The 27287-nt window shown below is 42.5% G+C and overlaps 1 protein-coding gene across 3 annotated transcripts in view; it reads right to left on the bottom strand.

Annotated features, from left to right (window-relative positions):
- Positions 1-2698: 2698 nt before the first annotated feature.
- LOC133380787 (THAP domain-containing protein 7-like) overlaps positions 2699-27287 on the bottom strand; it is a 41739-nt gene continuing 17150 nt past the window's right edge. For 2 of the 3 annotated variants that reach the window (XM_061618793.1, XM_061618803.1), the window contains exons 2-6: positions 18813-19012; positions 14682-14889; positions 13417-13536; positions 12391-12489; positions 2699-3101 (exon numbers count right to left, since the gene is read on the bottom strand). In XM_061618793.1, coding sequence (XP_061474777.1) covers positions 2937-3101; positions 12391-12489; positions 13417-13536; positions 14682-14889; positions 18813-18892 — 672 coding nt within the window. In that variant the 5' untranslated portion in view covers positions 18893-19012 and the 3' untranslated portion in view covers positions 2699-2936. Of the gene's footprint in view, positions 3102-9876; positions 10328-12390; positions 12490-13416; positions 13537-14681; positions 14890-18812; positions 19013-27287 lie in introns of those variants that run through there. The other variant, XM_061618811.1, reaches the window with a different exon arrangement.

Here is a 27287-nt window from a genome sequence, read left to right as displayed (position 1 = left end):
TGGCTAGATAGGCTTGCCTAAACAAAAATGATTTTAGCAGGTGCTGAATAGAGGGGTCTGCCTAATGTCAATAGGCAAGGAGTTCCAAAGCGTAGGTGCTGCCACTTAACAGGACTGATTTCTTTCAAGAGCAGAACAAGTACTATGAGGCACCCATAACATGGAAAGCACAGCTTGAACTTGGCCTGGTAGCAAATCAGCAACCAGTGCAGATTTCAGAGCAGAGATACTATGTGCTGATAGGGTCTCGCTTATGTCAGCAATCGTGCTGCATGGGGATTTCTGTGACCCTGGCTGACTGGCTGCTAGGATTTTTTTAGTTTTGGTTTTCAGTTATGAATCCTGACTGGTTGTGGGATGCTGAGTGTTCTGCCTTACTCATAGGAATCTTGTTGTGGTTGGTACGGTATTGCATTTAGGAAAGCATCACTGTCTTTTGTTTTTGTTTTTCTGTTTGCATTTCATTTACCTTTGACCTCACTCCCTTACATCCATAGAAGCAACAGCAGTGGTTGAATGTGCTCAGCTCAACCCCCTTAAACCCACTGATGATGCACCTTGTTGGTTGCATGGCAGTTTGTTTCTTGCCCAATAGTGGTAAACGAGAATTCACATATTTGGAAGTGTGGCTGCAATTGTTCCCAAGCTGCTGCCCGTGAAGGTAGGCCAAACCATGTGTGTTTTCTCTCTGTCAATTATTACTCACTGGAATTTGGTTGGCTGTCAAAGTGAGTTTATAGCAGCCCACAGGGTAGACAGAAAAGGGTAGAGAATCTTCTTACTCTTACTCATTTCTAAGACCTCTTTCTGTAGTGAAGGGTCAAATCTGTAAAGAAGTTTGGAGCTGCCATGTTAAAAGATAAGGGCAGGGGGTTGCCAATCCTGCTTGGATATGGACATCTTTGCAGAGGATCCCTAGTCAAGCTTTTCCAACAGCACAAGCCAAACTATATCTACTCAGAAGTAAGTCCTGTTGAGTTCTATGCAGCTTAGTCCCTTAGTAAGTGTGTTTAGAATTGCAGCCTTCAGGGGCATCCATGTTTACTCTCAAATGCTCCCATCTAACATCTCCGTAACACTAGGCTCCTTTCTTCCTACAATAGCCTTCTGGTGACTGGCCTGGCCCGAGGGCACTTAAACACTGTTGCCGAAAGCAAGTAGGCTAGATTAAATGTTCCCTACCCAGGCTTCATCTTATGGCTAAGATTTCTATCTTAATTTGCAATCAGAGACTTTTTTTTAATTGTATGCTCCAAGCAACTGTGATTGATGCTTAATGTATCATGCTTAATGACATCACTAGGGCCCGCCCCTAGAAGATCCTCCGTGGTGCAGAGTGGTAAGGGGCAGTAACGCAGCCGAAGCTCTGCTCACAGCTGAAGTTCGATTCCAATGAAAGGAGGAAGTCGAATCTCCGGTAAAAGGGGTCGAGGTCCACTCAGCCTTCCATCCATCCGTGGTCGGTAAAATGAGTACCCGGCATATGCTGGGGGGTAAAGAAAGGCAGGGGATGGAACTGGCAATCCCATCCCATATATACGGTCTGCCTAGTAAACGTCGCAAGACGTCACCCTAAGAGTCGGAAACGACTCGCACTACAAGTGCGGGGACACCTTTACCTTTTTAGGGCCCGCCCCATGACTTCACTAGGGCCTGCCCCTGTGACATCACTAGGTTCCACCCCTGAAATCTCAGGTTTTGGGATGCTTCTGACCTGGCAACCCTAGTTGGCACTGATCAGGCCTATAAAGTTTGAATCTGCACTCAGCTATTCATTACAAGGAGCAGCTGATAGTAAATTAGGACAAAGTATTTTTCTGTGTGCAGATATAAATCTTTTTAGCAATAAAATCTCAGTGTATAGTCAAAAATAGCCCTGAACAGGTTTTTTTATTTGTTTATAACCCCATGGAACTGACTAAGCTATCATTGTCCATTTTTAGCTATCATTCAGTAAGCAGTACAAAATGTTAGATGTACATATGTGTATAAATAGACAATTGGAATTAAAGTATAATAATGGGTAATGACTGCTTTAATTATTTATCCATAGTAAAACACAAATACCTGTATTTCATAACACATTACACGTACTCATACATACAATATATAATTTCTGAAGTTATCACTATGGTTATCGATAAATACTGATTTCTCTCTTGAAGCAAAAAAGGGTACTTTTAAACGAAACCTGGCTCACAGCAGCTTCAGACTGTAGTACACCAAAATTTAACTGATCTAAAAAACCTTCACTAACATGTTTTACACTGTTTACTCAGAAGTAAGCCCCTGTGAATTCAATGGGACTTATTTCCAAGTGAGTGTGTATAAGATTGCAGACTAGTCTACAAAGGTTTAGCTTTAACTCTGCAATCTTATGGCCCCTGATAGAGCATCCCAGAGATCATAGGAGAGGGAGACTTGGCATCATACGTCTCCTCCCAGCCACTGCAGAAGCCACTGCAGTTCTAACCTTATCAATGTTGGATGTGCAAAGTCAGTGGAGGATTTAAGGGGACATGTCAGGGGCAAAACAGTGAAAGGCATAGATCCAAAGGATCCATAGACTTCCCAGTCCAGGAATTACATGAAATATGAATACTATAATTTCTATAGTACTTTCAACGTATATGTTGCTTAAGGTGGATGTTGTTATTTACCTTTTCCCCATACAGAAGCTTCAATTAAACACTAAAGCAACTGTGGACCCATTTATTTTAATAGTCTTAATCCTGGTTGGAGCCAGGATGTTCAGCAAATCTGTTTATATGAAAACTTGAATACATTTAAGTAAATAAATAAACTGAAAAATAAAGTTTAAAATGTTACTCTAAAGTTATATACATACATTATGCCATTAATGAATACAGGTAACAGATGATTGCTGGGAATAATACCCACCATTATCTAAGGCCATGCTGTTTTTATATACGTTCTTAGAAATTTTGTGCATTTAAAACATCCACATTTGTATGGAATCTTTGTTCTTCAGGAGGTCTGTTCCTTAACATTCTTCTCAACTCATCATTCTCAGCCAAAAGTTCATCCAGCTTCCTTTTTAGTGTTTTTGGACTATCTGTGATATGGTAATGGTGCTCTCTCTAAAACATAAACACACACAAAAAACCCTTCAGTGAAATATTGAAAAATAAGAACCTAAGAACCTTGCAGGATCAGACCAGAGATCTATCTAGTCTAGCATTGTGTTTTCACAGTGGCCAACCAAATGCTCATGGGAAGCCCACAAGCAGGCCCTGAGTCCAACAGCACTCTCCCCATTTGCGATTCCCAGCAAGTTGTATACAGAGATAAACTCTCTCTGAAAACAAACATTTAGCACACTAAATATATTGACTTGGATCCAGAGATGTCTTATAAAAATGGGGAAACATTTCTACTTGCATAGAGCAGCCCTGCCAAATTCCACCAATTTCCTTGTCTTGCTGCAGCCCCCACCCCAGCTCATCTGACACAAATACTCTAAAGCAATCCCAGGAGTGGACTTTGAAGTGAGTGGAGAGGGCTATAGTGTGTATGGGTGGTGGTGAGAAGACAGGACAGGCCTAACTGTGCAAGCAGAGATCTGCTTCATCTTCACTGTATCTAACTCAAAATGTTTCTGTACATCACATTTCATGTGAAGCATTTGTCTTCTTTATAAATCATGTGGCATCAGAAAGCGCTTTTAACCTTGTCAAACCCTTCCCCTGCACACCAGATGCCAATAAATCCAAGTTTTCCAGATGCCAATAAATCCAAGAACCATTTTTCCTAGTATGTTATGCTGTGGGCTAGAAGCAGTGCCTTTTCTATGGTGGCCCAGAATTTATAGAATACCCTTCCCAGGCAATCTAACTGTGTATTTCTCTACTCTCCTTTCAGAGACAAGTAAAACTTTTTTATTCCACTGTGCTTTAGGGAGATAAACACCACAATCCTAAGCATTTTTACTCAGAAGTAAATCCCAGAGTTCAATGGGACTTGGACCTTAATCAATGTACTTAGGGTTGCTGCCGCAATCTTAGACTTCAGTCTTCTGCTTTTTAGTGTTTATTAATTATTTTTTTAAAAAAGCTGATCTGACAGCATTTTTGTTGAATGGAAATATGCAAAAAAATTATAAATGAATGTAATGATATGAGCAGCATTGAACAATTGGAGAAAGGTGGAGTATAAATATTTTAAAAGACAAAAGATCAGTTTCCAAGCACTGAATTTACCTATCCATGCTAAATTTAGCTGTCCACAAAGAATGCCACGAAAAGGATACGCTCATGTACAATGCTTTCCGCTGTTGACTACCTTGTTTCTATTTGAAATTAACTCCCCCGCCACCCCACATTCTCATTCCCTTCCTTTCTCTCCTCCTCCTTTTGACCTAATTCATCTGGATGTTGAGATTATATCTGTAGCTTCTGCTTCTGATATAGAGAACAACTTGTATTGTTATGAATATGGACCACTCAGACAATAGGTTGGTGTATTCATCAAGATAAATTTCAGAGCTGTTCTGCTCTGAAGCAGGCACCTGTTTATGGGGAACAGGACTAAGATTATAATTAATAGCTTCTATTCAAAACATTGGCTATATGCTAACAGCCGAAGAGTATTTTTTTTCCAGCGCTAAGAGAAAGACAACAGATCTCTCCCTGTCTCAACAGATACAGTGTAGATTCGGCTAGAATTATGAGATTACTGAAAACTCTGTTGTCTATATTCTCAAGCAGCATTTAAATATGCCTTTGAATCTTAATATAAGTAGATAATATTATAAGAATATAAGTAGAGCCTGCTAGATCAGGCCAATGGCCCGTCTAGTCCAGCATGGTGTTCTCACAGTGGACAACCAATTGCCCTTGGGAAGCCTGCAAGCTGGACCTGACTGCAAAGAGCACTTTCCCCCTTCTGCTGTTTCCAGCAACTGGTATTTGGAATCATCCTGCCTTCGACTATGGAGGCGGAGCAGAGCCTTCATGACTAGTAGCTACTGATCGCCTTATCCTTCATAAGCATAAATGTGAAATTAAGATTTTTTGTTTGTTTTGTTTATTTTATTTATTATTTAATTTATATCCTGCCCTTCCTCCCAGCAGGAGCCCAGGGTGGCAAACAAAAGCAGTTTGTAAACATCATTAAAACAGACCTTAAAATACATTAAAACACAAAAACTTTTAAAAACATTCTTTAAAAAAGCTTTAAAAACATTTTAAATAAAAAGAGTTAAAAAAACATACTGTTTAGGGGGGGAAAGGTTTAAAAAAACGTATTAAAAGCAATTCCAACACAGATGCAGACTGGGATAGGTCTTAACTTAAAAGGCTTATTGAAAGAGGAAAGTCTTCAATAGGCGCCAAAAAGATAACAGAGATGGCACCTGCCTAATATTTAAGGGGAGGGAATTTATTGTCACCACAATAAAGGTCCGTTTCCTATGTTGTGCAGAATGGACCTCCTGAAAAGATGGTATCTGCAGAAGGCCCTCACCTGCAGAGCACAGTGATCGACTGAGTATATAAGGGGTAAGACGGTCTTTCAGGTATCCTGGTCCCAAGCTGTACACCAGAACTAGAACCTTGAACTTGGCCCAGTAGCAGATGGACAGCCAGTGCAATTATTTCAGCAGCAGGGTAACATGTTGGCGATACCCTGCCCCAGTGAGCAGTCTCGCCGCCGTATTTTGCACCAGCTGCAGCTTCCGGACCAACCTCAAGGGCAGCCCCACATAGAGCGCATTACAGTAATCCAGCCTGGATGTTACCAGTGCATGGACAACAGTGCTCAGGCTATCCTGGTCCAGAAATGGCTGCAGCTGTCTTATCAGCTGAAGCTGGTAAAAGGCACTCCTAACCACTGAGGTCACCTGGGCCTCTAGTGACAAAGATGGATCCAGGAGCACCTGCAGACTACGAGCCTGCTCTTTCAGAGGGAGTATGACCCCATCCAAAGCAGGCAACCGACCAATCATCCGAACTCGGGAACCACCAACCGACAGTGCTTCCGTCTTGCTAGGATTCAGACTCAGTTTATTGGCCCTCATCCAGCCAACCACCGAGTCCAGGCACCGGTTCAGGGGTTGCACGGCCTCTCCTGATTCAGATGTTATGGAGAAATAGAGCTGGGCATCGTCGCCCCAAAGCTCCTGATGACCGCTCCCAAGGGCTTCATATAGATATTAAACAGCATGGGGGACAAGATGGTACCCTGCGGCACCTCACAGCACAACTGCCAGGGGGCCGAAAGACAGCCACCCAATGCTATTCTCTGAGACTGACCTTGGAGATAGGATAGGAACCACTGTAAAACAGTTCCTCCAATACCCATCTCACCAAGTCAGCCCAGAGAATACCATGGTCAATGGTATCAAAAGCCACTGAGAGATCATGTAAGAATAATAGGGTCGCACTCCCCCTGTCCTTCTCCCAATAAAGGTCATCCATCAGGACAACTAAGGCCGATTCAGTCCCATAACCAGGCCTGAACCCAGACTGGGATGGGTCAAGGTAATCTGTTTCATCCAAGAGTACTTGCAATTGCTGCACCACAACCCTCTCAATCACCTTCCCTAAAAAAGGGGTATTTGCAACCGGTCGGTAGTTGTCACGAACCAATGGGTCCAGGGTGGGCTTTTTCAGGAGCGGTCAGATCACTGCCTCTTTTAAGCCGGCTGGAACCACTCCCTCCCGCAATGATGCGTTGACCACACTCTGGATCCACTCGGTCAGACCCCCTCGGGAAGCTTTAATAAGCCAAGAAAGGCAAGGGTCGAGAGAACATGTTGCTGGCTGCATCATCGCAAGCACCTTGTTTATGTCATCAGGCCGCATCAACTGAAACTGTTCCCAAGAAGTTGCAGCAGACATTGCACTGGACACCTCATTGGGGACTACAGTAGATGTGGAGGGGGCATCAAGACTGCTATGGAGGCGAGCAACTTTACCCTCAAAGTGCCTTGCAAACAATTCACAGTGGGCCTCCGAAGGGTATAAAGCTCCATTTCCTGCAGTTGATGTCAACAGACTCCTGACAATACGGAAAAGCTCCACTGGACGGCTACTTGAGGATGTGATGGAGGCAGAGAAGTGGGCCTTCTTCGCCGCCCTCACCACCACACAGTAGGCATGGTTACGATGTTTTACTCATGCCCAATCAGCCTCACAGCACGTCTTTCGCCACTTGCACTCTACGAGTCGTCCAGCCTGTTTCATTGGCCTTAGCTCACTGGTGTACCAAGGTGCAAGCCGGGCTCCACAATGCCGGAGAGGGTGCTTGGGGGCAACCGTGTCAAGAGCCTGATGCGCTTCACTGTTCCACAGCATGACAAGGGCTTCAACAGGGTCACCTGCTCTATCTACTGGGAACTCCCCCAGGGCATTCAGGAATCCTTTGGATTCCATTAGGCTCCGTGGCGGACCATCTTAATCTGTCCACCACCCCTGCAGGGAAGGATCGGAGCCATAAGTTTAAACTTCACCAGGAAGTGGTCTGACTATGACAAAGGGGTGACATTCCCCCCCCTATCTCCAGACCACCCCTTCCTCCATCTGGAGCAAAAACCAAGTCAAGGGCATGCCCTGCCCTATGCGTCGGGCCAGTGACAACTTGAGACAATCCCATGGTCGTCATGGAGGCCATGAAGTCCCAAGCCAGAACACTAGAGGCAGCCTCAGCATGGACATTGAAATCACCAAGGACTATTGTTCTGGGCTCCTCCAACACCACAGCCGAGATGGCCTCCGCCAGCTCCGTCAGAGAAGCTGCTGGGCAGCAGGGTGGACGGTACACCAGCAGCAACCCTAGTTTACTGTCTCCTTGGCCCGACTTTTTTGTTTCAATATACATAACTTTACACATGTTTGCATTGAATTGCATATACCACCCATTCACTCAGCTTGGAGAAGTCCTTTGGGATCCAGGTATGTTTTCCTGGGGGGACGCTCCGGGACACAGACCTGTTACTTTTTTTGCAGCCTGCCCCCTGCTGAGGTCCCTCTGTCTGTCTCTACAGCCAATCAAGCCACCGCAATTCCTTTTTTTTTTTTCAATAATTTTTATTCAAATTTTCATAAAACATACAAGACGAAATCATAAAACATTCAAAGACAAAAAACAAAATCAAAAATAGTTAAACAAAAAAAATAAAAAATAAAAATAAAAATAAAAAATAAAAAGTAAAATATTGACTTCCCATTTGTCAAAGATCAGATCAGTTATAAGTCTATAATATATAACAATCCTGTCTCTTAAGTCATATTATAAAATCACTTTCCTCCAATAGTTATCTTACTTAATCATCAAATCTCATAAACATTACTTTATTCTTTCCACAAAAAGTCAAAGAGAGGTTTCAATTCTTTAAGAAATATATCTATCAATTTTTTTTTCCAGATAAGCATATCAATTAATCCATCTCATTACTAATTATGATAATCTTATTGTCATAACCATAGTCAAAATAAACATTTCAATTAATCCATCACATCAGAATCTGTTAGGTTCAGTAATTTCAGTAGCCATTGTTCTATTATCCCTATTAATTCCATTTTCCATCTTCCATCTTCAGTAGTCTTGTTAAGTCCAGTAATTTCAGTATCCAATCTTCCATTATCAGTATTCCATAATAATCTTGCTGTCAAAGCCATAGTCATATAGTAAGAGTCTGATGGGAATTACCTCTATCCCAAATATTTTCTTGCCATCCATTCTGAATAGGTTGCTGAAATACTGCTGTAAAATCATATCTCTGTTCTTTTTTTCAAAATACACTGGGTCATCTCTTGAAAGTTTTTCCATTGTTACATGGCTGCAGTTAATTCCATAAATTTTCTCTATATTGGGCTCCATCACATCATTCCAGTCCAGAAGATTATCCATGCCATTGATAACTTTATCTCTAGAATCTTCATTAATTTCTTCAGAGATAACATTGAGTTCCAAACAATAGATTTTATTTCTAAAGTCCATAGACTCCAAATCTTTTTCCTGTTCCACGTTTGTTCCAATCTCCGGGGTCTCCTCTCTCACAGGGACCCCTGTTCCAGTCTCCAGGGTCTCCTCTCTCACAGGGACCCCTGTTCCAGTCTCCAGGGTCTCCTCTCTCACAAGGACCCCTATGTCTTTAATCTCCTGTGTCTCCAAACAATAGATTTTATTTCTAAAGTCCATAGACTCCAAATCGTTTTCCTGTTCCACGTTTGTTCCAATCTCCGGGGTCTCCTCTCTCACAGGGACCCCTTCCAGGGTCACCTCTCTCACAGGGACCCCTATATCTTTAATCTCCTGCGTCATTTTACTCAATTCAATTTTCAGCTCCTTACAACCCTGTCGCAGGTTTTGTTTCGTTATCTCAATCTCATCCATTATTTTCTGAAACATAGTTATTTCCAGATTCTCAGCCACTTTCTTAATTGCCATTTTAAAAGAAAAATATAGGAAAACCACTTCTTATTTCAGCAACAATTGGGTTAATACTCCAAACTTGGTGACATCACAGTATAAACAGAGCAGACAGCCTTATCTCTCCATAGTTAAATAAACAAAATGCAGTTCCCAGGATCGAAACAATTAATGGCAGTCGTCAAGAAACAGATTCGTCAAAATAAAATAGACCAAAAAGAGAGTAGTCTCAGACAGTATAATATTCTTCAAAATAAAAATCTGGAATAGAAATCCCTCTTCTGTGTATATCTTTAGAATGCAAATCCAGGACAGCTTTTTGCAACAAAAACAGAGATAAGCTATTAATTAGTGCGTAGCAGAGAGAAGTTATGGCTCCCCAGTGAGATGTCAAAAACCGATCAATCTGGCAAATCTCTTTTAAACAGCAACAATTTAAGTCAAGTAAAAGAAAAATATAGAAAGAAGGGTGCTTGCCTGTTAGTGCGTTCTCTCTTAGAAGATAAGATGAACGTTCGCTTTAACAGATAGAGCTTGCTGTTGAAAATCCGTCCCACCTTCGTCGGCTGGACCTCGTCCCATAAATTAATGAGATCTGGTCGTCCCAACAAAAATAGGCTTTGAGGTTAATCTCTTCGTTTCTCCCTACCCGGGAGAAGTTTAATCAGTCAAAAAAAAAGAAAAAACTGACTGATATATCTGAATAAGCTTCTTTTGAGGCAGGAGCCCGTCTCAAAAGCAGGCACAGGCTAAGTCACCCTTCCCGGAAGTCCAAGCCACCGCAATTCCTGACCACGGAGTGTATGCTTGCACTTAAAAGTGACGCCCTTTCGGCTTGTCTTAGGCGAGCCAGGGAATCCAGCAAGGTTAGGAGTCACTACAGCTAATCAGCAGTCAGTATGAATCTCCTTGCATGCTAATTGGCTCCCACCATCTATTGTTGTGGGGAGGAGAGAAACACAAGGAGGGAGAGAGTCAACAGGAGTTAAGAGTGGGAAGTTTACTGAGAAGAGGAAGGATAGCCAAGTTTGATTTAAGAGGGAGTTTGCATCAGAATCTTACTAAAATGAGGGGCTTTCAAACAGTCCCACACAGACCCACAGCAGCCAACGCGGAGGGTAAGTGAAGACATCTGCACTGGGGAGGGAGGGAGGATGGGGCTAAGAGTGAGGCAAAGCAGCATTTTCTCACAGAGAAGGGGGATGAAGGAAGGCAGGCTGAAAGAAGGAAGGCTGCTTGTAAAATACAAGGTGCATTGCTTGTAAAGCATTTTTTTCTCCCTCAATGGTGCTTTTTGCAGATTGTCTGGGAGAAAGTGGAGGGGGGGAAGACAAAGGACTAAGAGGAGTGGGGGTATTTTACAGACACTGCATGAGACAGAACTTCTTCTCACAGCTGATCTACAACAAGCAGGGTTCTTCCCCTTGAAAAACAACGGTAGTCTCATTCTTCTTAGCTCTTTGCTCCTTCTGTCTTCCCCCCACCCTCTGTGAGACTCTCTCCCCCTCACAGACAATCTGCAAAAAACACAATCGAAGGGGAAAAAACTGCTTTTCAAGCAATTCCCCTTGTGTTTTACAGGCACCCTTCCTTCTCCCTTTCGGCAGCCTTCCTTTGCCCCCTTCTTTATGAGGAAATGCCACCTCACCTCACTCTCCACCCACTCTTCCTAGCCCTCTGTCTCTCCCCACACACCCTCCATGTTGGCTGCAGTGAGTCTGTGCAAGGAGAAACACTTGTTAAGCAGTACCCCTTGTATTTCACAGGCATCATGTGTAAGACAAGTCCTTCTCTCAGCTGCTATGCAAAGCACAGGGGGAAGAAACCTGCTTTTTGCAGATCAGCTGTGAGAGGGACCTTTCTTGCAGGCAGCAATGCCTGTAAAATACCAGCTTCTTTGTCCCCACCCCCATGGGGAGGGGAGAAACAACCACTTCGCTAGGTCTCTGCTTGGTGCTTTGGGAAACACAGAGCAATGCCCCATGTGCAGCGATTTCCAAGCACCGGATTGCCAGCAAGATGTCGTGGCTTAGGAACCCCCTGCAAGGTGTTTTGATAAGTGGGTTGGAAAAGGATGTCATGTGATTGACAGGTGGATGCCCCCAATCACCTGTCAAATTTGGCCTGTGGGGCCAATCCTGATGACTCATGAAGGGACCCTGGACTTCTACATTTGCCACTACATTACCGTTGGGATCTCTTCATAATCACTTTTTGTTTTAACAACCCTGAACAATTTAGTATCATCGGTAAATGTGGCCGCCTCACTGCTTACCTCTAACTCTAGATCATTTATGAAAAAGTTAAAAAGCACAGGTCCCAATACCGATCCTTGGGGGACTCCACTTTCTACAGCCCTCCATTGGGAGACCTGTCCATTTATTCCTACTCTCTGCTTCCTGCTTATTAACCAATTCCTGATCCACAAGAGGACCTCTCCTCTTATTCTATGACTGCTAAGATTACGCAGGGGTCTTTGGTGAGGTACCTTGTTGAAAGCTTTCTGAAAGACCAAGTAGATTGTGTCTTCCCCATAGATGACCTCTATCTATATGCTTGTTGACACTCTCAAAGAACTCTTACAGGTTAATGAGGACTTACCCTTGAAGAAACCATGCTGGTTCTGATTCAGCAAGGCTCATTCTTCTGTGTGCTTGTTTATTTTATCTTTAACAATACTTTCTACCAGTTTCCCCAAGACAGATGTTAAGCTAACTGGCCTATAATTTCCAGGATCCCTCCAGATCCCTTTTTAAAGATTGGTGTTACACTGGCCACTTTCTAGTCCTCAGGTTTAAACATCTTTAATGTAAAGCTTTATATCTTGTTGAATGTCCTGATACACTTGTATCTCATACTTCATTAAAGATTTAATCTGCAGCACAGATTTCAGGATTGGGCCAAAATCTACCTTAAAGCAATTGTTTCTGAACTTAACACTTAGCATCAGAAGAGCCTGAGCAAGACTTTTGACAGAGTTATTGTTTTCATACTTACTGTGAGGGTGTACTTTGTATTATACTCCTCAGCGGGGCTATACAGATCCACTTTGTGCTCTTTGCTTTCGAGTGACTTCTCTGAGCCATTAGCTGTTGCCTACAAAAACCAACAAAACTAGTTAAATCCTTGACAGGATAGTAACTCTTCAAGGCTCCTGCTTTGCTAGGTTTTAAAAGATAGTTATTCATTTCCCTGGTTCTCTTCCTTTTCTTTATTTTCTCTAGCAGGAAGAAATCAGGGTTACTTCTCAAAATACGATCTTAGACCTGGAAAGGAAAGGCCATGGCTCACTAGTAGAGGACCTGCCTTGCATGCAGAAGGTCCCAAGTTCAGCCCCAGCATCTCCAGGTAGGTTTGAGAGAGACTCCTGCCTGAAACCCTGGAGAGCCACTGCCAGTCAGTGTAAACAATACTGAGCTAGACAGACCAATGATTTGACTTCCTATGTTCCTAAAATATAACATTGCAGCTGCGATACATACACCTGTCTTGGAAGAAAAATGTGTAGTATATGAATCTTCTTTCCAACACAAAGAAATATATGGAAGTGCCAATATTATGATGCTTCTAAGCATGGGTCTTATCCCTCAAATGCAACAAGAAAGATGGCCACAAATCTGAATGACCACTGAATCATCAACATAGATATTTTGAGGCTGAGTATGACAAACAGTAACTGGATGCCCCTTATGTGAAAAACAATTTATGAAATTTGGCTCAATATATTTTGAGTCCAACACTATCTGAAATAGTTCTCTGCGCACAAACACTGCCTCGCTATAAATTCCACATGTGCAAAGATTGGTGTAATCAACATCCATTGAAATCAATGGGAATTTAGCAGCAATTTAAAATTGCAGGGAATAGCAATTTTCCCTGCAGTACACTGAATACACACCAATTACCACAATAAGGCTAGCTAGAAGTAAATTACAATTTATATAGTAGTTTAACTTTCCATTAAAGTAATGGTACGTAGCTAATATCCACAAAGCAAATAATTTATTTTGGCATTTTGCTTACTTTTTGTGTGATCTGCTGACTGCAGTTTTCATTTTTGCTAACATTTGCCTGGACAAGAGTAAGGTCAAATGCTCCAAGCCATTTGGAGTTCTTTCTGGCTTTCTTTGGAGTGTGTATTTTCTAGGTAACAAGGAACAGGTACAGGAAGTCAAAAGAAATTGAAAACATGCTAACAATTTCACTCTGAGTACAACAAAGGTATTAAAGCAAGATTTGTGAAGTTTTCTCCACAATAATCAAACACATTTGAAACTGAAAATGTTTTGATTTTTCAAGTCAGTAAGAGCAAGGCGGCATCATGATTAATTTTTGCTATCTGAATGGGATATTTATTTATTTGAAAAGTATTCTATTCCATCTTTTGAAAACAAGACCTCTCAAAGAAACTCACAACAATTTTAAAAAATACAGTAAAATCATAATAATGAAATATAATTAATAACAGCTAAAATTAACAGTAACACAATCCGTAACAGCAGGATAAACAAAAATTAAGACCCAACACCTTGCCAAACAGGAATATCTTCACTATTCACCTGAAGGCCAGTACAGAGGGATCTAAGCGGGCTTCAAGAGGAAGCTCCACAGTCTTGGCAGTGTCATGGACAGCATCCAAAGGCTCTGCCCCATATCTCATCCACCTGTCCACCTGAGCCTCTGAAGACAAAGGGAAATGGAGCAAAGGCTCAAATGATGAACACAGTGGGCAGGCGGTCTTATGGGGGAGTAGGGAGAAGATACAGTCCTGCAAATACACTGGTCCCAAGCATTCAGGGCTTTATAGGTAATAACTAGCATTTAGAATTGCGTCCTGTAACACTCTGCTGAATTTTGCACTAGTTGAAGTTTCCAAACACTTAAGGGCAGGCCCACATAGAGTGCATTGCAGTTATCCAGTGTTCTTCAACCTGATGTACTCCAGATGTTTTGTACTATAATTCTCATCAGCTTCAGCCTAATCTGGATGTGATCAAGGCATGCATAACTGTGGCCAGACCTGTCTTCTCCAGGTAAGGGTTTAACTGCTCCACTATCTGAGCATCCAGGAGTATCCCAAAGTGATGATTCTGGTCCTTCCAGGGAAGTATAACTCAATTTGGAATGGGCTGGACACCCAACCCTATATTACGCTTAAAAAGAGACTGGTACAACAATGCAATAACATGCTTAAAAATCGTATCTGTCAAACTGTCCACCAAAACTGAGCATTAGTAACAAACAAAGTGTGTATAATGCAGTTAGAATTTCACACAAATCTTATGTACCTTAAAAGCGTCAGGAAAGGAAAATATGGAAGGACAACTTCCTTCTTTGAGAAACTTCTTGCCATTAATTTCTCTGAAGCACTCTGGGTTAAAATGCTGGGAACAAATCATGTCCCATTCAGATGGCATCCAAAGACTGCCACTGACAGGGTCAGCTCGATGAACTGCTGTGGCCCATTCTTGCTTTCTCGTGTTATCCTTGGGAAACCTTGTTAAAAAACACCACAGCATTCTTGGGATAAGATTACAAACAGATAGCCTTACTTGAACAAAAATACAGATAGTTTTATGTACACTACTACAGCAGGTCATGTGGTTACTAGTGTAAACACACAAAAGCCCAACACATTTGGGTCAGTAAAGCTCCAGTCCTATACACAACTTACCTTGGAGTATGTCCCATTGAACTCAATTAGACTTACTTCTGAGTAAAAAAATGAGTAAGAGAGCATGTAACGAATAGGCAGTCGAAGGCCTGAATTGTGCAGAAGGAACTTCCTTTTTCCCCATCTATAAAGTAAATATACTCGTTTTAAAGCATTGTGCACAGAATACTCGCACATTTTGCATATGTAATCTGAATTTCATCTTCCTAATTTTTAATCACCTGCATGTGTGTGTGTGTGTGTGTGTGTGTGAGAGGAGTCTTGCACACCCTTAACAATTGGAGCAGCATAGTGAAGCATTTTCTGGGCACCTTGAACAGCAATCTTAGAACATCAGTAAATAGCTTTGCATAACTACTGAAGTAAACAGAAGTTGAAAATGGAAATGGACTGCCTTCAAGTCAATTCTGACTTATGGCGATCCTATGAATAGGGTTTTCATGGTAAGCAGTATTCAGAGGGGGTTTACCATTGCCTTCCTCTGAGGCTGAGAGGCAGTGACTGGCCCAAGGTCACCCAGTGCGGATTTGAACCCTGGTCTCCCAAGTTGTAGTCCAGCACCTTAACCACTATACCACATTGGCTCTCTAAACAGAAGTTAGCTGGCTTTTATTCTTTCAGAACTGATTTCAGTGTAAAATGTTGCTCTGTGGCAATGTTTAGAAAAAGGTGGACAGATTGTAGGCTTACATAATTTCCTTTATTTTATTTTTTACTAGAGCCCTGAGGTCCACCAACTAGACCTGGGTGCAAAACAGTGGATCAGGAGGAACGACATATTTTAAGAATGAAAGGCATGCATAGCCCAGGACAAAAATCCACTCCTGTTTTCTCCCAAGCATTTCCTTTAGCAGTCTAATTTAGGGTAGGCAGAAAACCTTTAATATGTTGGTATGATTAGACAATTGAAAGCCAGAAATCCTTGCTGATCTACTGTGAATCACCCAGAGATCTACCAGTAGATCGCAATCTGCCTTCTGCCACTCTCTAACTTGGAATGACATCCATGAATGAATGAATCAACTTTATTGCGTATAGCCATAGGCCTTTGCAAATACAGAAAAGATAAAATAAGCAAACAGATAAACTTCAGGGAAACTGAGGGGAATACAATATTACAGCGGGCACCTGTCTGTAAGGGACTTAATATAACTCGCCCTCAGCTTTCTAGCAGCTAGGGTGAAATTAGCCTCTGTGACTGTAATTTGTTTATAATTATCAGCTAGTAACTCTACTAGCAATTCCTGGGGGTGATTCCCCCAGTGTGAACAGGTATAGATGGCCAGAAATTTTCTTCTGGGTTCCTCATACAAGGGACAGTATAGAAGGTAATGAACAATATCCTCTATCTGATTACAACCAAAAACACATCTCCGCTCCTTGATTGAGATTCCCAGGCATCTCCCTTCAAGGTAAGCCGAGGGCATCACTTGGAATCTAAGTTCCGTGAACGCTCTACACAGGTGGACGCTCGTCAACACATCAAAGTATTGTGGTTTAGTGTGGTTAGGCTTGAGTAGGGGGAACCAGGGGGAGAAAGGAGCTACCGCAATTGTTGCCCGGTCTTGGCATGCGTCATGGTCAAAGACCCAGTTCCGGAGGTCAGACTGATTTAAACTTAGGTACTTTCCCAGGGTAAGGTCATATAGCTTTAATTTTTCTTGGCACAGTTGGGCCCAGCCCCCGATCCTATGTTGTTCGTTCCAGCAAAGTTTGGGGAGAGAACAGTCATCCATACTGGATAACCTCCGCCAGTATCTAAGATACGCTAAGTCCAATTGGGCCCTTAATGGGCATCAGCTGGAACAGGTGCATTTTTAAAAATATTTGGATCTGTGTTTTAGTGACAATCTCTCGTGGAAGTACCATCTAGAGGTAACTAAACTTTCATGTGCCAGAGTAACTGGCCAGGTTAGAAGGTTTTTTTACACTTGAGGAGGGCAATTAATTAATCCGATGCTCAAAGTCTTTGAGGCCAAAATTTTATACGGGGTAGAGCTGTGGGGGGGTTCGGCTAAACATACGTTAGAGGTCCTCCAAAACAAGTTTATGAAGCAGGTCCTGGGGCTGCCCCAAGGGGTTCCATTGGCCCATTTAAGAGCAGAGCTTGGTCTACGATCCCTTTCATCAAAAATGGACATCCATGAATGACACATGGCTACCATGCCTATATTCAGTGGAAAGATGGAATATAAAATCTTTCAAATACATATACACATACATGTAGAAAATACTCTGTCCTGGGGCCGATACTCTTCAACATTTTTATCAATGACTTAGATGATGGGGTGGAGGGAAGCCTTATGAAGTTTGCAGATGATACGAAACTGGGAGGAATAGCTAACACAATGGAAGACAGGAATAAAATCCAAAGGGACCTGGATAGACTTGAAAATTGGGCTGAAATTAATAAAATGACATTCAATAAAGACAAATGCAGGATTCTGCATTTAGGCCACAAAAACAAAATGCATGGGTACAGGATGGGAAATACCCGGCTTAGCAGTAGTGCGTGTGAGAAGGACCTTGGAATTGTAGTGGATCGCAAGTTGAACATGACCCAGCAGTGTGATGCTGCGGCAAAAAAGGCAAACGCGGTTTTGGGATGCATAAACAGAGCTATAGTTTCCAGGTTGAGGGAAGTAATAGTCCCACTATATTCTGCATTAGTCAGGCCTCATCTGGAATACTGCATTCAGTTCTGGGCGCCTCATTTTAAGAAAGATATAGACAAGTTAGAGCGGGTTCAGAAGAGGGCAACAAGGATGATAGCCGGTATGGAGAACAAGTCTTATGAGGAAAGGTTGAAGGAACTTGGCATGTTCAGTCTGGTGAAGAGAAGGCTGAGGGGTGACATGATTACACTCTTTAAGTACCTGAAGGGCTGTCAGATAGAGGAGGGTACAGATTTGTTCTCTGCTGCCCCAGAGGGTAGGACTAGGTCTAATGGTTTTAAGTTGCAGGAGCGTAGATTCAGACTGGACATTAGAAGGAACTTCTTGACAGTAAGGGCAGTTCGGCAATGGAACCGACTGCCTAGGGAGGTGGTGGGATCCCCTTCGCTGGATGTCTTCAAGCAGAGGCTGGACAGCTATCTGCGGGAGATGCTCTGGCTGTGGATTTCCTGCTGTGAGCAAGGCCCCTTCCAACTCTATGATTCTATGATTAACTGTTGTTGTTGTAAATGTGTCTGCCATCCTGGGATCCTTTGGGAGGAAAGGTGGGATATAAATTAAATTACATAAATTAATAAATAAGGGTCCAGTTGGATTCCGCTGGAAAGATGGTATATTGTAGTGAGCTTCTGGTGGACAGATCCTTTTTTGTGAAAAAATGAGATTTTTTTCATTCCAGCTTCATGTTCTTTCCATACATCCTTCCATAGTGTTCCTCATGGAATACTGCCCCATGCTCATACTAACACATGCAGTTAAAAATAAGACTTTCACAACAATACATTTTTTGCTCTTGCATAAATCACATTCTTGTGTAATTTCATGCATAGGAGATGTGGCAGGTCATCCTAACTTAAATATTTCCAAAACTTGCAACAGGATCTGGAGTATTATTCCTGGATACTATTTATTCCTGGATATTATGAACAACATGTTTCTCTAAAGCATTCATTCCTATGGGCAGATGCCTAATTGTCTATGAAATAAATAATAATCTGTCTGCAATAATACATAATAATTATAATTAATAAAAGATCTGAGTTTACACTATGCCCAGGATGTTCGCTTACCTGTGAAAAGTTATTCCTTGCTTCCTATTTAACTTTGTGTCTGAATTGTTGCAGTTATATGCAGCACAGTATTTCACCATAATGATTCTACTCCAAGCTGTAGAAACAATCGATACTAAACAGCAGATTGCATGGGAAGAATACACTGGGTTGAAAAGATTCCATTGGAATAGGTGTTGCTGTTCATTTCAAGTGGAAGGCTGAAAATAGAGAATGAGAAGAATCTTTTTGTCAAAGAGTTAGGATTAAGTTAGGTTCTTCTTTTCTACTTGCAGAAAAAAGTGTGGTGTCCCACTTACACAACAAAATTCACCTTGCGCAAATGACACTTCCCTTTCCTCTCTCCCTTGCAGCTGCTCGCATCTTCCCCACAATCTGCTCCAGAGGGCAAACTAATGAATAATAGGCAGAGCAATCCAACTCAGGGAAAGCCAGCCGAAGGGGTGCTGGTGCAAGACGAGCCAGCAGGAAGGTCTGCGGCATTCAACTGCCATTCGGAAGCCTCTGGGCTGGGTGAGCCCATAGCTGCCCGCACAGACCGGAAAGTAAATGCTGGCTTTCACAAATACACTCCCCATTGACTTCCACTGCAGAGTAAGCACTCTCCATTGACTTCCATTGCAATTATTTTCTTAGACTGACCTTTTTCCCAGCCTAACTTTTGCCTGTATCAGGACCTGCAGGAGCATTCCGAACATAAGGAACATAAGTCTCCCCCCTTGGCCCCTCCTCCAACATGCCTCTGAAATGCCCTTTCTTCAGGCATTCCGCCGGCTTCTGTTGGCTCCCCTTCCACCAGTCTGGGCTTCCCTGGTGGACCCCCAGCTGAACCAGCAGGGTCCAAAGCTGGGATGAGGGACTTCTGCCAGCAGAGCTTGACTAAGCCCTGCTATATCCAACTCCCCTCAGCCTGGTTTAAATAGCAGTTGGATTGCACCCTAAATAATAATAACATTTATAAAAGCTTTTATACCCTGACTTTGCGCTTAAAAAAAAAGTTCAAGGCTTCTGACAACATAAGCAGCAGCAACATAACAGGTTGTCTTAACTGCCAGTTCCATTCTTTTAATGGAAAACTGTGCATTTTCATGAAAACCTAAACATTTCAGTCAATTAATAGCAACATGGCAAAATCTGAAAATGATTTTGCATGTGACTTTAATATGCCAGACTCCATGGTTTTCTGTATGCAACCTCCAATATATTGATAGGCACCATTTTAGCTTTTTAATAGTGTGTGTGTACACATGCAGAGATTCAGCAAGGCTTGAAGGCCCATTCTTGGACATACTCAAAAATGGCAGAAAGCAGCAGAAGTAAAGAGCATTTCTTGTGGTTCCCCTCCCCTTTTGTGTAGATTACAATCACTGTAGTATTATACACGCTGGACTGTCACAAGCACCCTTTTCTTGGGATTTGTGCCTTCGGCTTGCATACGTAACGCACAGGCCCATTTTATTTGTTTATGTCATAGGCCCCATGGAGAATGCTTGGCAGGATTGGGAGAATGGAGTGGGGTTTGTAGATGTTACAGAAGAGTTGGGGAAATCACAGGGGAGTCTACTAATGTCAGTAACCCCCCTTTGCCTGTGACAGAGCGAGAAGAATCATCATTAGCAGCCCAGACTTAGTCTTTGAACAGACAGACTCTAATGAACCAATGGACTCTTCCAGAGAGATAAAAATGAGGATTGTTTGTCAGAGCCTGAAATAACAGTTTTTCAAGGCTGCACAGACTGGAGAAAAGACAGCTTCAGTTAAAAGAATTTGCATCTCTTCCTAGGAGAAGTCCTCACCTCACTTGTAAGCTGGAAAGTGCTGGATATACCTCAGGCAAGTAAAGTGCCTACCCATCTCTCTTTTATTTAGAGTGTCTGGGCGTGATAAGGTTGTTGCGACAACTCTTCGTTGCTGCTTCCATGCCTAGTTTGCACTTGCTTTGTATCCTGATATGCATTGAATGTTCTGATGCTTTATCACTGTGCTGACTTCTGGAATAAAGTCTTATACAAAACCCAGCCTTCCAAGTCCTGAGTCTGCTTTTCTGGTCAAGAGCCAGGACAGTTCAAAACAAAAGTCACTTGGTTTGTACAATCAGTGAGCTAAACAGATATAGCACTGTTGCATACATTTATTTGGCTGCAGTGCTGAAGCGGCATGGTAGCAGAGCAGCACAAGCCTCCCCTCCCCAGATACCCTCCAGTATGAATTACGCTCTCCGGGAACACACCTGATCATGTGGAGGCCTGGTTTATGTTAGATCCCTCTCTTTTGGGGTGAAATCACAATGAGATGACAATGCAATTGGGTGTTCATGCAAAGGGCTTGATCCAGACCAGAGAAGGGGGCTCATGTTGCTCTACCACCACACTATTTCAGCACTGCCTCTGGCTGAATGTATCAACCAAGGAAAAAGTGATCCAGGAGAATAAACATAAGTGGGGACAGGGAATCAACTCTCCTGCTCTCCTTAAATGTGTACCCCCTGTGTACAGAAGCCCTGTTGGAAACTTTCCTAAGAGGGCAATTTTGAAAGATTTTCTTCCTAAATCATACACACAGGCGCGCACACAAGCACGCACGCACGTGCGCACACACACACAAGCACGGGCGTGCATGCATGCATGTACAAGCCCTCCTTGCTTCAGGGCCAAAGGAGGGGTTGAAGGAAAATGATCATCCACCCCCTTTCAGCTCTCTTCCACAACAGGATAAGGCTTTCAATGGCTACTAGACAGGGTGGCTATGCCCTGCCTCCATGGTCAGAGGAACTACGCTTTGGAATACAAGTTGCTGGAAACCACAGGAAGGAAAGCGCTCAAGGTCCTGCTTGAGGGCTTCCCAAGGGAATCTGGTTGGCCATTGTGAGAACAGAATGCTGGATTAGATGGACCACTAAGAAGATAACTGGCAGGGCAAAAGGAGGAAAACCTTTTCTTTGACCTGGTCGCCCTCCTCCTGGGGTGGGGTCCACAACTGTTCTTTTCTGTTTTTCACTTTGCAATTATTTCTGTGTCACTCACTCAAACAGTAACATGAACATATTCCACACAATTATGTAGAAAGAGGTATTACTCCTCTGGCTACATTTCTGAAGAGCTAATTTTCTAATTCAAGGGTCGTTTTCTCAGCCCTGGAAACTTCCATTCTTTGGACAAGTCAGAATGTGTTCTACATTAATACATTTAGCTAACAGACATTCAGAGTAAATAGTAATGGGCTTTAATTTAAATGCAGGAGAAAGTGCCAGATCACATGTTTGTTGTGTTTTAGAACTGCTGGATTAGCAAACCCACTGACTAAGGGAAACTAACTGTATTCATTTCGCATCATCAACTATTGAAAATTGCTGTCATGTAAGTCTGTCTTAAATGTTACATGCACTGGAGCTAACAGAAATGAGTGAAGTGGCATGTTCTATATTCTTTATGTAAGCTTCAAGGAAAAATGCAAATTAAGCTTTGCTCAGCATCAGTGGGTCACACTTTTTGTTCTGAACATCTGCCATAACATCCATGTGGTTTTGAATGCAACCAAGTAGATGATATTAACCTTCTCAATTAAAAAACGAAGGGTTGTGACTCCTATGAACCCACTCCTGGAGTAAGCCAGGGATATGTTGACAGGATTTACAAGACCTATGATCAACATGTTCTTTTTTCATAAAAAGTGCAAGTCTATTGCAATATTCCACTTGAGAGCTTTGCTTCAAACCTTAATGTTCACTAGGATGGCGATGACAACAGCCTTCACCTGTCTGGAATGGCCAGCTATTCATGCCACAAAAGTGTCATACTCATCACACCGGGCAAGGGGTGCATCCCTCTCCTCCACTTCCTTGCTCTTGACTTAGTCTTTTCCCCCATTGTGTTCTGCATGAGCAGAAATTTCACAACGTGTTTTCTTTGTTGAAGCTTGAAATAGCTCACTTGAATCTAAATGCCTGTGTGTCAAATTATTTACGTATTTGCCACATTTATATCCCATCCTTCCTCCAAATTCAGGGAACTCTGGCTCAATGCTAGCCAGGATCTCTGTGCAAGAGGAGAGGAGTAATGTGTGGCTATGGACAAATGTCCATATGCAGCCACTATGTGTATGCTTGCCATAGATTGCTGCTGTAATAGATTGTTTCTAAAACTATTTGTATAAGAATGATTAAAGGCAATAGGCAGGTATCCCCCCCCACCCTAAACATGCTACCAATCAGGAGGGAAAGGACTTAGAACAGCTTCTGAACTGTACTTCAGCAAAGGGTAAATAGATCCAATTTCCATGTTTATTATTGAAGACCGGGACAAACACAACCAGAATTCCTAAACACGTTTGAAAGTATGAGACTAAACTTCCCTGACAACAGGAAGAGCAAGGAGCTGCAGAATATCCAGCTCAGAGCTTGGAAGATTACTTTTAAAAAGTAATAAATTACAGTTACAATTACATGGCCCAAATAGTAGTAATTACCGTTGCAATTACAATCGCTCTGAAAGTAACTGATTACTTTACTTTTTCTTGAAAGTAATCACTGCAATTACATTTCAGTTACTTTAAAAAAATGCCTACAAGGTGCTGGCCTTGGCTGCTACACATCTAAGTAGCCTAAAACAACATTAAAAATAAACACACACCTACAGAGGTAGTAGAATAATTCTTTTTATCCATAAGATAGCAATGGTGGTCTCTCCACTGGTAAGGGTGGTGGGGAGGGAGGCTGAGGCCACTACTCAGATCTTTGCACTTCAAACCAAGTGCAACCGCCCCCACTCATCCAGCCAGCATAATCTGTCTCACTTAACCACCTCCCAGACCCTGCCCTGCCACCAACTAAGGAACACTCACTCAAGCAAACATTTTCCCCTGAGATGCAAAAAAGTTAAAATACTGCAAATGCAGCACAGCAGCCAGAGAGGGTGGTGAAGGCCACTTTGTGCGCCAAGTGCAAACACAGTATACACCCACACCACACACATGTTGTCATGTTTCACCTCCACAGTTCTTCATCTCCATTCTACTGCTGCCTCCTTCTCCTTTATCCATGCTCTTGCCCTTCGGATCCTTTTTCCCTTCACTCCATTCTTCACCACCATCATCCATTTTTTTAAACAATTGTTTTCTCCACTCCACCCTGTCTCGCTCTCCACCTCCTCCCCCGTCACCTGCTACCCACCCACCCACAGAGCATGAGGGAAGAGCAACGCTGCACAAAAGCCCAGTTTGAGGCGCATGATTTTCATCCACAAATCAGAGGAGCAGAAGACTTCCCCTGCTTCCCCCCCCAAGTAATGCCCAAAAGTAATGCTGGAAACATTACAATTACTCCACAAAAGTAATAAAATTACTCCTAGTTGTATTACAATCAAAATGTAAAGGAATTATCCACTCGTTCCTCAAAAAGGTAATGAATTACTTCCAAGCTCTCATCCAGCTGTCCAAGTAAGAAGCTGTCCTGCTCGCTCTATGGACCAAAATATCTGCTACTGCATCTGGGTTGCCAGAGAGCATCGTTTCAGTACCGCGCTATTCTCCCCTATGGTCACCCTATAACTTTAATGGAGCAGCATTTGGAACAGCAGCACCACCAGCTACAGTAACATCTAAGGCCTGGGGAACTGACATTTAACATCAGTATCACCTCAGGGCCTTTATTAGCCACCACTACCTTTAAAAAAAGCTTATTGTTTATTATGTACCTTTATGAAAAATAGTGCATGAATTTGCTTATTTCTATTTCTTCCCCATCGTTTTTTTCCTATTGCACCGTGTCTATTTGAATGTTAAGCTGTGTTTTAACATCTTTGTACAGTGCCTGGGAAACTTTAAGTGTTTTTATAAATAACTAATAGCAATACTAATAAAGGATGTCTCAAAGTTATTTTGTTTTTGAATGAAAGCTTGAATTTTGGGTCCATGTTTCAATGTGGATCAGAATTCTTTTGTAGGTATGAGCATGGCCAAGTCTATCACTTAAACTCAGTATGGTTTTCATTCCATATTTAAAAGAAAAAAAGTCCATCAGTTTTGAATTCTTTGGTTTTGACAAGCTACAAACTATAAGGGCCCTAATAACACAGTAAATATGGAGCATGATTGCCCATTGCAGAGAACTCCATCTTCCCTCCTATATCCTAATGGTACTAACCAGACTCATTAAAAACTACTGACAAGAATGGCTTGTAAGACCAAAAGTTGTGCTTTCAGTGCAGTGGGCCCAAGCCTGTGGAGCTCTCTCCTACCACAGATTAGACAGGCACCCTCTGTGCTGAACTTCAGGCATATGACTAAGACTTTCTTGTTCCAGCAGGCATTTTAAGGTAGTGCTTGGTTTTATGATGATTTTATTGTTTGTTTGATGTATTATTATTGTTGTTGTTGATTAGATTTATTAGTCGCTTGATACCTGAAGGTCCCCAAATGACTTACACAACGCTAAAACAAAACAAATAAAACATATTACAAAAACCTAACAATAAACAACAACAAAACAATAGCAATACCACCACCCCACAGGGACAGGAAGGTTTGGTCTAGCTTGCATTTAGGTAGACATGCAAATGTTTAAGCGGTATATAAATGTTTTAAATATAAATAAATAAATAAAACTAGGAGACTCAAAGGGGACCTTCAGAAAATACGGCTGGGAGAGGAGACGGAAAAGAGAGAAAACTTGGGCAGAAGCCTTGGGAAGATACTGGCACATCTTTGCCATTTGCCTGAAGGAATGCTGACATTTACAGCAATAATACCGAGAAAGTGGAGAGAAGCAAGATCTGGCACCCCTCCTTTCCCCCTCTCTGAGGCTGGAATGTGGGAAACAGACAGGGTCTGGTCTCTGACTTTGCAGTGCACTTTGGAGGCACAGAGGGAAGTCAGAGATCAGCCCTGCTCTAAGCCTCATATCCTGACCCAGACCCTGGAGTCTCATGAGACAGACTCAAGGAAGAGGTCTGGTGCGACATCTGTGAGGGAGCCCTTCAGGACCCTCCTCTATGCCTTCCTGGCTAGGAAGATGTAGACCCCTACTCATAGTCAGAAGACAAGCGCCTGCTGCACAGCCTTTTCCTCGGCTTCACACAAGCTAAAGAATACAAAATCATGCAAGGGTCCCTTAAGAAGAACAGTCAACTCTTTTCAGAGGGAATAGGTCTTGTCCGCTTATATGATCTCAGATCGCTTCAACTCCTTGTTGTTGCAACTTGTTCCTACATCATCTAAGGAAGGAAGACTCGCCAGCCAGACTAGAGTCGCTAGGTACTCCAAGGTGTTGATCTCATTATGTGAACTTGTAAGCTCTGTGATTATTCCTGGCGTGGCATGTACTTCCTGTGACTACCCCAATGTATTGCCAACTGCTGAGGTTCCCTTGAAGTAAATCCCAGACCCTCACAAAAGGGAATACCCAGTCCCATAGTGCAATGCCAAGTCAGAGACAAGAGCCCATCCCTTTCCTGAGTTCCAAACTCAGGATAGAGCACAGGTGGCAAACATGGTGCCTTCCAGATGCTGTTGGATTCAAACTCTCATGATTCCTGACCATTGGCTGTGCTGGCTGGGGCTGACGGGAGCTGGAGTCCAATAACATCCAGAGGGCACCATGCCGGCCACCCCTGGTACAGAGACAGGGCTGATCATTGACTTCATGCTGCACTTGGGAGATGTTCTGGGTTATCCAAAGGACAGCACAAAAGCAATAATGAGACTTTGTCCTTTCCTCCACACCTCTGGGCATGCCAGAAGACTCAGGGGAAATACTGGTAGTTACAAATAAACAGGTAAAGAGCCTAGAAGAGAGCCTTAGGAGCAGCATGAGTACCACAAAGACAAAGCGAGGAAACAGCAGCAGCCCAAAAAGCAAGCAGGTGCTGGATGCCAGTCTCTATTTATATTGCCATACTACAGGCAATAATGAAATGCAGTGCTAAGTTCCAATCTCCTTCCATCAAAATACAGAAAGCTTATGATACACGATTCTCTCTCTCTCACTCACTCACATACCCAATAAAGCATCCTCTTCCTGTGTACAAAGTGATCTCTTCAGCTGGGAAAATACCCAATGACTAACTTATTTATATACATTGCCTTTTATATATTTTTGTTTGCATTATATATTGAGAAAACTGGGATGGCAATTCCAGTCTTCATTCCTGCTCCTGTATGAGAGTTGAGACATTAAAAAAAGATCATTAGCCTGCAGGCACATTGCCTCTTGCTGTGATCTCTTGCAAAAATGGAAGCAAGGTCAGCTCAGAGCTAGGAGTATTCCATGTCAGGTAGTCAACGCATAAAGGCAGAGTTCAAAACACCACACAAGAATTCATCCAGCAATTAACTCAGGAGATAAGAGAAGTTTACTGCTTGCAGCAATATGCCTGCAGACTAATGATTTTTGGTCTCCCAAATTCTCTTTCATATGACTTGAAATGTAACAAGAGGAGGAATTAAAGACCAGCAGCACAATTAATCCACATATACCATATC

Source organism: Rhineura floridana, chromosome 1, assembly GCF_030035675.1.
Source record: "Rhineura floridana isolate rRhiFlo1 chromosome 1, rRhiFlo1.hap2, whole genome shotgun sequence".
NCBI lineage: Eukaryota > Metazoa > Chordata > Lepidosauria > Squamata > Rhineuridae > Rhineura > Rhineura floridana.
This window is presented reverse-complemented; position numbering and strand designations above follow the sequence as displayed.